General features: G+C 42.8%; 1 protein-coding gene across 1 annotated transcript in view; it reads right to left on the reverse strand.

Moving 5' to 3' along the window:
* FOXJ2 (forkhead box J2) overlaps window positions 1–11,491 on the reverse strand; it is a 30,044-nt gene that overhangs the window by 17,990 nt on the left and 563 nt on the right. Inside the window, exon 2 of the mRNA XM_027838642.1 lies at window positions 1,917–2,263. Coding sequence (XP_027694443.1) covers window positions 1,917–2,249 — 333 coding nt within the window. The 5' untranslated portion in view covers window positions 2,250–2,263. The remainder of the gene's footprint in view (window positions 1–1,916; window positions 2,264–11,491) is intronic.

The following is an 11,491-nucleotide window of genomic DNA, read 5'->3' on the forward strand; positions in this document are numbered from 1 at the left end:
ACATAAAGAAAAATAAATTTGAAAGACTTAAGAACTATGATCATTGCAATGACTAATCATATCTCCAGAGGATCGATGTTACCCACTTCCTGAGAAGTGGGTACAGAGAAATGAAGGTGACGAAAGAGACATTTTTGGACATAGCCACTGTGTAGATTTGTTTTGCTTAATTTTTTTATTTGTTGTAAGGGGTTTTTTTCCCCTCATATCTTTCTCTTGGGCCATTGGAACAAATTTTTAAATGCCCAGAAGAAAACAGAAAAAAAAAATCCAAAAGGAAACACAGAGAATCAGGATGGTTTTAAAAGTAACATCTAGAATTTATCATTTACTTTTTTTTAAAGCAAGAAGTGTGAAATGGAAACCAGTGGTTTCATAGAGAATTCTCTTTTTGTGTTGGTTATGTGTACGAAAATGCTCTTTTTTTAGTGTTTTAAGTTCAAAACAAATAAATACTATATCTTTCTTCCTGCACTAACATGTAAGATTCTTGAGGGCTGATTGCTTTTCATCTTTTCTTTGTATCTCCAGTGCCTTATACTTAGTAGTTGCTTAATAAAGCCTTTTAAAATTAAAAAGTGAAGGAACTATTTACATCCACCCAATCCCCATTCAACAGCTGACAAATGAGTTTTGTTTTGGTTTTTGGTTTTTTTCCAAAAGATTAGTGAGGACACAGGGTCTTTTCCTTGCCAAAAGAGGTAGGCCAGCCATGCTTTCTTACTTATAACTAAACAACTTAACTACTTTTAACTTGTTTGAAAAATAAGCTGCTGCAGTTGGGGGTAATTTCATTACTGTCAGTTTTCTTTGATTGGCATATTTCTCAAGATATACTTACCAACTGGCAAATATAGCACAAGACTAGGAATATTCAATGTTGAAGGAACTACAGACAGATAGGCACACTAGTGCACTGTTGGCAGAGCTGTAAATTGATCTGAACATTGTGGAAAGCAATTTGGAATTATGGTAAAAAGTGACTAAAATATCCATAACCTTTGACCCAAAGATCCCAAGGTAGTCTATGATAAAAAGACAGACTTTATACTCCAAAATGTTTATAGGGCATTTTTTTATTGTAGCAAAAACCTGGAAATAAACTAGATGTCTCAACCTGGGAAAGGAGACAAAAAGCTGTGGTTCATGAACATGATGGAATATTCTATACTGTAAGAAACAATCAATATAATGAATAAAAAGAAGTAAAGTAAGCCACATGAACTAATACAAAGTGACATAAACAGGACCCATAAAACAATATACACAACTACAATGATGTAAATGGAAAGAACAATAACAATAAAACTATCAAAGCTGAATCCTGTGAAATTATAATGGTCAAGCTTGGCCCCAACAAACAAATATAAGAAGGCACCTCCCTGCTTCTTTGCAGAAGAATTGGAGAACTACAAGTATGGGACCTGGCAAATAATGCCAAACTTTATGTAATGATTAGTTTTGCTGAACTTTTTTCCCCTCTTTTTTATGCTCTGTTATAAAAGAGGGTTTTGGGGGGATGGAGGGATATAATGGGAAATGTATGTGACTTAACAACAGAAGATATCAGTAAAAATGTATTTTTAAAAAGGCAAGATGGCCATGTGAAACACAGACACAGAAATTTGATGGTACTCCTGTCCTGAGACATAATAAGATGGAAAAAAAAAAAAAGGTCTATCTGGGGAGAGGAAATTGGGACAGTAGGGAAAGTAGTTATAGCCTGGAAATTATGTCTAGAATTCTGGCACTGGAGGAATTTGCCTGACATACCTTGTAGAAGTAATTTTACCATGATCAAGTCACCTATCTCCCTGTGCTGGAATTGAATGAATCAGAGCTAGATGAGAAAGAGATGGGGTGGAAGGCATGGTTGCTGAGAACAAAAGCATGGCCAGTTATAGGGACAGTCCTACCTTCCAGCCAATGCCAGCATTCTTGTAGTAAGGGAAGTTATCACAGATCCAGCGGTAAATCTCACTGAGGGTCATCTTCTTGGCTGGGGAAGAGTTGATAGCATAGGTAATAAGTGTGGCGTAGCTGTATCGAGGCTTGCCATCCTGGTGGACGGCTGCTTCATCCTTGCTCAGGGTAGCATTGGGATCCGTGGGTGAACCAGGTGGGCATTTGCGGCTACCTCCAGGGGGCCCAGCTTGTGAGGCTCCCCCCAGCTTTTCAATGGTAGCTCGAAGGGTCAGCTGGGGAAGCCAGTCTATGGAGGTGAGGCTGCTCTCCAGGTCAGAAGCCATGGTGCTGCCAGGTTCTGTAGAAGAGTACAAATGGGGAGAGAGTGGGATAGATAAGTACAGTGTATATAGCACAATGTATATAGTATCTGATGCATCATAGGTACTTAAATGTTCACTGAATGATTAATTGAAATAGTGTTTAGCTCCTGAGAAGCATTCTAATCCCAACCCCTTAAAGGATTTTCATTCGACTAAATGTCATTTCCTTAAACTGTACTTCTCTTATGAACAACTCCCAATCCTCTCACCTCATTCCTGTATGCCTCAATATTCCACCTATCTGACCATGATCTAAAAGGATCATGGCAACTCTGCCTCATTATCCCTCCTACCCTGAAATAAGGTAGATAGAACTCGTCCCTTAGAAGCTGAACAAGAGTCTGAATTGTTCTCCAAACTGAGGACAGACAGATACATCTGCCCCCCCAGTCCCTCAACTCTCTCCACTTATGGTTACACACCAGTGGTTTTTAAACTTTTGGGTCTCAAGATCCCTTTACCCTCTTAAAAATTACTGAGAATCCCAAAGAGCTTCTGTTTACGTGGGCTATATCTACTGATATCTACCATGTTAGAAATTAAAACTGATTAATTTTAAAAATATGTAGATATTAATTCATTCAAAACAATAATAAAGCTATTACACATTAACATGAATAACATTTTAATGAAAAAATAACAGCATTTTCTAAAACAAAAAAATTAGTGAAAAAAGTGGGATTATTTTACATATTTCTGCAAATCTCTTTAAGGTTTAGCTTAATAGAAGACAAGATGGATTCTCCTGTCTTCTGCACTCAGTCTGTTGTGATGTGTTCTTTTGGTTGAAATATATCAAAAAAGATATGGCCTCACAGATAGGTAGTTGGAGAGGGAGTATTTTAGCACACAAATAATGTCTTAGTTTATTATAAAAATAGTTGTGATCTCACAAATCCCCTGTAAGGAAGAAGCTAGATGGTTCAGTGGATAGAGCACCAACCCTGGATTCAGGAAGACCTGAGTTCAAATGTGACCTCTGGGCAAGTCACTTCACCTCAATTGCCTCATCAAAAAAAACAAAAAAAACAAAAACACAAACCTTATCCTTCTTGACCTCTCTGTAGCCTTTAACACTGTCAGTCACCTTTTAGGGGCAGCTAGGTGGCGCAGTGGATAGAACACCAGATCTGAGGTCAGGAGGACCTAAGTTCAAATGTGGCCTCTGACACTTGATGCGTACTTAGCTGTGTGACCCTGGGCAAGTCACTTAAACCCAATTGCCTCACCATAAAAAAAAAAATCCCCTTTAGGGAACTTCAAGGGTCCAGAGACCACTCTTTTAGAATGGGGCTCTACAATATAGCAAGGTTTAAAACCTGGATATAAACAGCCAACAGTTAGGAAAAGCTAATTAGGACCCCAGAACCATCTGGTTTACATCTAGAAGAAAGGTTAGAATACAAAAGTCCTTGTTTTACAAATGAGGAAACTGAGGCCTAGAAAGGCTAAGTGACTTGCCTAAAGGTAAGCAAATGGTAAATTGCAAAGCTAGAACTCAAATTCCAGATCTATAATGCTTAGAATTAATTACATGGGCACCCTGACTCAGTCTAGGTATGTGTGTATATATATATATGTATATGTATATGTATATGTATGTATATGTATATATATGTGTGTATATATATGTGTGTATATATACATATATGCAAAAATACATACAGATTGAGATCCTACCACCATATTCAGTGTGCATAGGCACCACCTTTAAGAGGTATTACAAGGATCCACCTTTCCAATCCAGCTCATGTGTATATACCATACATACACAGAGAGAACATACTACACACCCATAAATAAAAGATACTAGGTGCGCAAGTATGTGCGCAAACACACACACAAAAACACACAATGTACTATATGCCACACTCACAGCTATAGGAGATTACCGATAGAGCAATCACATACAAAGGTAACAAATCTTGAGCACACAGCCACCCTACACACCTTCAGCAGTCTCCCCAGAACAAACACGCCCACACACACATACATGCGCACACAAGGAAGAAGCCATGGGAGGCACCTCCCACCACTCCAGCGTGATGGCTCCACTGAGCCAGGGAGACACCCAGCTGCGTGTGCACCGGTAACAATCAGACAGGCTGGCTAAAAATAGCCACTCTGGGGTGAGGAGCTGAACTCCTTTTCTCCCTCCCTCTGCCCTTCTCTCCTAGCCAGGCAAGCACCCTGCCTAAACCCCCATGCAGACTCTTATCACTGCCAGGCCACCCATGCCTGGGTTTGCAAACCCTCCTGCCACCCACACAGCCTGGGCACTCTCGAGGGCAGGGAGGTGGCTCCAAGAGGGTGAAGCCACAAAGATGGGTGACACCTGTGGAGCGATATCTGGATGGGGCTGATAGAAATCCCCCAGTGGCACTCCCCTCGAGGCAAGGAGAGCATCCATTCATCCCCCTCAAGATTTGCCACCTGAGAGTTTATGCCTGCTTACCCTAGTTCTAGCTGGTACAACCTCTTCCCTGGCACCCCTGCTGAGAGTCCTCAGTCACTCCTCGGGAAGAGCCTAAGCTGGAATGTCTCCAGGGTCACTCTGGGCTGAGCCACATTCATGAATGTGATCTCTCCTCCTTGTCCAAATACACATATTCCTACACAGACTCTGCTGCTAATGACTTCACTCTACCTTTAAATCTAAGTCACCTATTAGAAAATGACAATTCCTCCCCTCTAACAAATGCCCCCATTTCCCCCCAGGGCTCAGGAATCCCCAAAACTTCGTGCCCTTTTCCACCAAGGGTGTATCCCACCCGAGCTTTCTCTGCATGTACACACATGCACCCAGTCCTAACATCCACACGAATAAACACACCCATGCTGCAATGCAAAGTGAAAGCCAGCTCCCCAGAGCTGAAGGAAACACCTTAGTGCCTTAGGGTTCTAAGCAGCCAGGACGCAACTGCAATCCAAGAGCCGACTGACAGGGGAAAAAAAAATATGCCATGTTTATAAATAGCACCAGGAAGAGATTTCTCCTCTATCCTCTCTGTCTGGACCTGATCTACATCATAGAAATGCACAGGGTCAGTCACCCAAGTCTTTTCAGGCACCAACAGGTCTTTCAGCTCCTCACCAAACCAAACCAAATCTGAAAGCTGCCACGTCTAGGAAGGAGCAGGGCAGCTGTGACAGCCATCACTGACTGAGCCAAAGCCAGGCCTCTCTAGCCAGCCAAAGCAAAACACCATACTTGGAGGGGTGGGAGAGGAAGGAGAATGGAGAACTAAGTCCATTCTCCAGAGGTCACACTCCTGGCTTCTCCTGACTAGGTGCTACAGGAGTTGAATATTTGCTACCAAGATGTATTTCTGACTTCTGTGGAGGAACTCAAGGCAATAGCACATGGGAAGCCCTAGAGAATTACATTAAAAAACTGTCCAATCCTTGAGCAGGAGCATGAGGGTGAATTCAAAGTGTTGGGGAACTTTTCCTTCGGCATTGCATGTATACGCCATAGCAGGGATAGAATGATCATGAGTTCCCCTGGAGGAAGAGGACCCCTGCTGCTGGTTGGGTCAGGCCCTTCCCTAGCCTAAAGCAATGACCCCTGGAACCACACCGGGCTGCAGCTCTGAGATCCTCCATCCCCATTCTCCTTTAACCCATCCTATTTTTCTTACCCCCTCATACTTCTCATAAAAGCGACTCCCAAACACTTCGCTTCAATTCTATTTCCAATACTGCCATCAGCTCCCTAAATATACCTAACTAATCCTCCCAATCTAAAACATTGATGACCTCTTCACTAAAAAGATTCAGACTATAATCCCTACCAACAATTCACCCCTTCTTCCGATGAAAAAAGCAATTAAGTCTTATTGTGCTCATATCTATCATATGCTTCATGCTCCCCAAAATAATGGCATGAGGCTAATCATCAGGTTATTATTAGAAGGAAAAAATACAAGGTGCTTGCATTTCATCATTCCCTGTCCCCCTCACCATCCATTACTAGTCCAGACCTTTCTTTCTTCCAGGGGGGATTCTTACTACTACATTGCCACACAACCTAAACAAGGCCACATCCTCTTCTCTTTGGTCTGGGAGGCCAAGAAGTAATCCTTATTAGGAGCTGGGAAAAGGTCATCATGAGATGGCCATGCTACCTACCTCTGACAGAGAAGTGACGGAGGAAAGATGCACGCAAAATGAGATGAATATTTGTTGAACATGCCATTAGAGGAATCAGTTTTGCTTGACTATGCATATTTGTTACAAGGGTTTTGTTTTTTTTTTCTTTCTCAATATGGGGGAAGTACAGAGAGAAAAATGTATTTTTGTTTCTTGAAAAAAAAACTGATTTTTTTTTTAAAGGGACAGGTTTCCCTATATAAATATGCTTTCTGAGAGTAGTAAGAGTAGGGGGTAGTAGAGAAGTGATTTCTCCCTTTCATAAATACTAGCTAGATTGCTAAATAAACACTCACTTAGCCCAACAGATTGACTCATAATACTTGTACTACTAAGGTTTTTCTGCCTGGACCTATAACTTCAACGTGTAGGAAGCTCCAAGCAGATCAACAGTGGCCAATTGCAGTCTTAGAGTGTTGCCTGAGGTACTGACAGGTCAAGTGACCTATGTCCTGAATGTGTCAGAAGCCAGACTTAAACCCAGGTCTTCCTGACTCTAAGGCCAGCTTTCTCTCATTTGTAAAGCACTTAGCACATAGGAGGTGCTTAATAAATGCTTGTTCTCTTCCCCTTTGCCCCCTTCCACCATTCTGGGCTAACATAAATGTTTTCTCCCCAGTCCTGTGATTTCACTGGTGTAGGGAGTGAGCTCCCAATGAAGAATTTCTCCTGCCCACCAGTGCTGATCAGCACCTTCTTGCAAATGACATTCTTAAGTGACTTGCCCAGGGTCACAGACTGTCACAGGAGGCCCTTTCTGAGTCATAATCAGCTCTTTACCCACTACCTCAACACTGCCTCCCTAATAAAATGACCATTCCTAATCACTCACATTTCTATACCCCTTTATAGGCTGTAAATCGGTTCCTGTTTCCACTCCTGTGAGTTTATTATCCTGATTTTTCAGAAAAAAACAGAGACTCAGAGGGGCAGGAATTTGCCCTAGATCTACCTGCTCTTACGTATCATACTCAGACCTCAACTCCAAATTCAAAGCTCTTTACACTACAACCAGGCTGCCTCTCACATACATACTTAGATTGGCAGATGTATGTTGTCAGAGGCAGCTGGTAGGGCACTGGATAGAGTGCTGGGTCTACAATCTGGAAGACCTGAGTTCAAATGTGGCCTCAGATACTTACTGTGTGACTGCAGGCTCACTTTGCCTCAGTTTCCTCAACTGTAAAATAGAAATAATAACATACCTACCTCCCAGGTTTGTTGTGAGAATCAAATGAGATAATATTTGCAAAAGTACTTAGCAAAGTGCCTGGTAGACAGTAGGTATTATATAAATGCTTGTTCTTTCCCCTCCTTTATCCTCTCCTTTGTCATAAGATCATAGTCGTGGAATTGGAAGACCATCTAACCTAACCTAATCTAACACTACCACCCCCTAATTTTACAGATGAGAACCTGAGGCCTAGGCAGTTTAAGAGATTTGCTTAAGGTCACACAAGTAGTGATCATATGATGCAAAATTTGAACCGGGGTCCTCTGACTCCAGAATTAGTGATCTTTCCACTGTACCAAGGTAGAAATTAAATAGATCATAAAAGTCCCCAGAGCATAGTATTTTATTCCACTAAATTTGGGACAACCTCTTTGGGAGACCAGGAATATTTTCTATCAGATCATAATAGGGCTAACCCATTGAGAACACCAATTTGGAAAGGAAGGAAGGAAAGGAAGGAAGGAAGGGAGAGAGAGCGAGAGAAGAGTGAGAGAGAGAGAGAAAGAGAGGAAGGAAGGAAAAAGGAAGGAAGGAAGGAAAGAAAAAGGAAGGAAGGAAAAAAGGAAGGAAGGAAGAAAGAATAGAAAGGAAGAAAACAGGGACAGGATACAATATAAAAGCCAAAACTCGCTGGGTTCAGCTTGGTTGCCAAGACCTTAGGGTTCATCTTAGTTTTCTTTCAGAGACAGAATCACTCTAACTCTCACCAGGTCGAGGAGCTCATCTAAGGATAAGTATCCACATGACTGCCCTGATACTCAGAGTCGTAGGGACTCATGAACTTGAGCCTAGAGCACATGTGTTCAAATCCCAAAATTTCCGCTTACTACCTATGGGACCTCAGGCAACCTACTTAACCACTTGCAGTCAGTTTCCTCATCTGTAAAATAAGGGGGTTGTATGAGATCAATCAATCTTTAAATCTACAATGCTTTACCAAACTCACCACTGCACCTGACCCCATCTAGGGGTCAGATAGAAAGGTATTTTAAGTTGGGCTGTGAACCAGCTCCCCCATGTAGCTGGGGTGCTGGAATAGTTTCTATTCCTGACCAGATGGTCAGGTGCTTTGGGAGAAGAAAGAAGCTCTCACAGCAAAGCTGGATCTTGCCAGAATGAAAAGTTCTTGGGGTGAAGGCTCAAATATCTTTGGGTAACCTCCAAACCCACAGAGTCTTCTGCTATCACTCCCAAAGTTCCAGGGATATTGAACCCAACCTGGGCTACTCTGATATGTATGATTATTGCTCTACAACCATTCAATGATGCCAGGCTACAAAAAGCATTCCCCACCCCCACTCTACTCTGTGTATGTCTATACCTCACCAGGATTCATAAGGGTCTACCCCATATACAGACCCCACTAGAAACATGATTCTAGGTACCCTGGTATTTGCAGTTCTGTGTTCAGTCACACCCAGACATATACCCTCCAAACACAAATACATGGAGACATACACTTGAATTATCATTCAGTCATATAATGTATGAATATATGCATGCTACAGATGCCTCCTCAGTAGTATTTATACTCAGATCTACTCCATAATATCTCATTCCCCTTTGGAGAAGATCCTGCCCCTTGGCCTAGGAAGCTCCAATCCATCAGACCTAATCCTGTGGCTCCCTCCAAATATGTGTTATAGAATGCTACTTCTGAGTGAGGAAGCAATTTCATGGGTTTAGGCAGCCTACCCTGGCATTGGACTAGAGGTGGAGAAGCAAGAGGAAAAAGTAAGAACCCAAGCATAGCTACTCTTCCACACCCAGCTATGCCGTGGGATGGGTGGGAATGTATAAAGTAGAGGGCAAAGGTTAGAATACTTTAGAAAAAGATAAGGCTTTGAGCCATCCAGCTAATTCAGTGATCCTGAGGATAAAGGGGGGGGGGGGGGAGGTTAACACATCTCCAGAAGGGATAGTTTTGCTGGAGACAGTCTACAGGTTAACAGGAGGGAGCCCCCAGCCTCCTGCTTTTTTGGAGCAATGTCTTCTCTACTGCAACCTTGACTTCCCTCAATACTCTAAGGCTTGTACATGACCTGGGGAACTTTCACCCCAGGCCATGAACTAGAAAGAAACTATTTGAGGCTTTTCTGAAAGTGAACCTTAACCTAAGATATTTCTTAGAGTTCATGATCTTCTTGATGGAAAGATTCTTTTGAGGGGACTTTAGTGCTGACTATACATATCCCTTTCCGGTTAAATCATACTTGCTCTCACCTGAAGTATAGTCATACTGGGACTGAAGCCCTGAGGCACAGTGGTGTAGGTCTTTCTCTAGGGAGGAACTTCAGCTCAGGAGCTTTGGTTCTCCTGAAGTCTTTGCAGTCTACTTAATTCCAGTTCTCCCATACTTCTTTTGGGGTTGACGGAGACCCAGGCCCCCTATCATCAGCTTTGTGTCTTTAGGCAAGTCATATAACCTCTCTTGTCCTGACTCCTCATCTGCAAAATCAGGGGATTGGACTAGATGACCTCTAAGATCCCAATTCTAAATAGTTTCTATGAGCTATGAGAGGAAAATGACCCCATTCAGTGATGGAGATGCAGAGGAGGAGGGCTTTCTGTGACACTGCCCCCACCTTCACAGCCACAGAGAAATACACATAATATCTCTAGATACACAGATGAAGCATCTTGGATGATCCCAGGGCTGCTCATCCCTTGCCCAAGGCCAGGGGTAGGTGGGAGCCCCTGCAGCTCCCGAGCCTCCTTAACCTGGGCAGGAAGGTGCCAGCCATGACCTGATATAGCTCTGTTGAGACTCCTGGATAGTGTCAAATCTTAAAGCAATTGGCAGCACATTATGGTGCAAAAATGACTGGATTTGGAATCAGAAGGCTTGGGTTAAAATCCCAACTCCACTATTTAATACCTGTGAGATCCTGAGCAAACTCCCTTCACTCACTGAACCTGTTTCCTCATTTGAAGGAGTTGAGGGCCAGCTAGGTGGTACAGTGGATAGAGCGCTGGCCCTGGATTCAGGAGGACCTGAGTTCAAATGTGACTTAATACACATAACACTTACTAGCTGTGTGACCCTGGGCAAGTCACTTAACCCCACTGCCTAACCAAAAAACAAAAAAATTAAGGAGTTGAATAAGATGATGTCTGAGGTCTCTTCTAGTTCCACACCCCATGATAATCATCCTATGATTCTGTTACACAAAATAAAATCTCCAAACACACAAGGGGCTAGCGGGAAAGTTAAAGCTTCATGTGACTATAAGCCTTCCAAGCTTGGGGCCCCCTACTCTTCCAGTCTTTGATCTAGATATCAGGAAGCAGACACAGTGTTCTAGGATCTATCCAAGTGTGCCAGCATTGGGCCTGTGAGGCCTAGCACAGAGCCTGGCCCATGGAAGGCACTTAAGAAGTGCTTGGTGAATGAAAGCCAAATCCAGAGTTGTAGTGGCCTGGAAGCAAGTGGAGTTGAGGATGATAAATAGTTTGTATGAAACTCAAAAAGAGCTAGATAACTCTTCTGATGCCCCCTACCCCCTTGCTTCTCAGCATGCTCAACAAGATCTACTTGGGGATGAGAAGGAAATTTCACCTCTCCCCAAACTCTAGGGAACCCATCTCCCAGTCTTGGCAATAGGATCCACACTCAGTAAGCTTCAGAAGCTCCACCTCCCAGGATCCATTTGTCATCTCTGGAAGATCCACTCTCCAAGTATTCATTCCTCTGATCCCTTTGCAACTTCCTGGCCCAGAGGGATCCACTTCCTAGATGTCAAAACCAAATTTTGGACCCCTACCCTTTTGAGCCACTTAGTACATAAAAGGAGTCGGGGGGGGGGGGGGGGGGGGG

This window comes from Vombatus ursinus, unplaced genomic scaffold (genome assembly GCF_900497805.2).
Source record: "Vombatus ursinus unplaced genomic scaffold, bare-nosed wombat genome assembly UNPS02014830.1, whole genome shotgun sequence".
NCBI lineage: Eukaryota > Metazoa > Chordata > Mammalia > Diprotodontia > Vombatidae > Vombatus > Vombatus ursinus.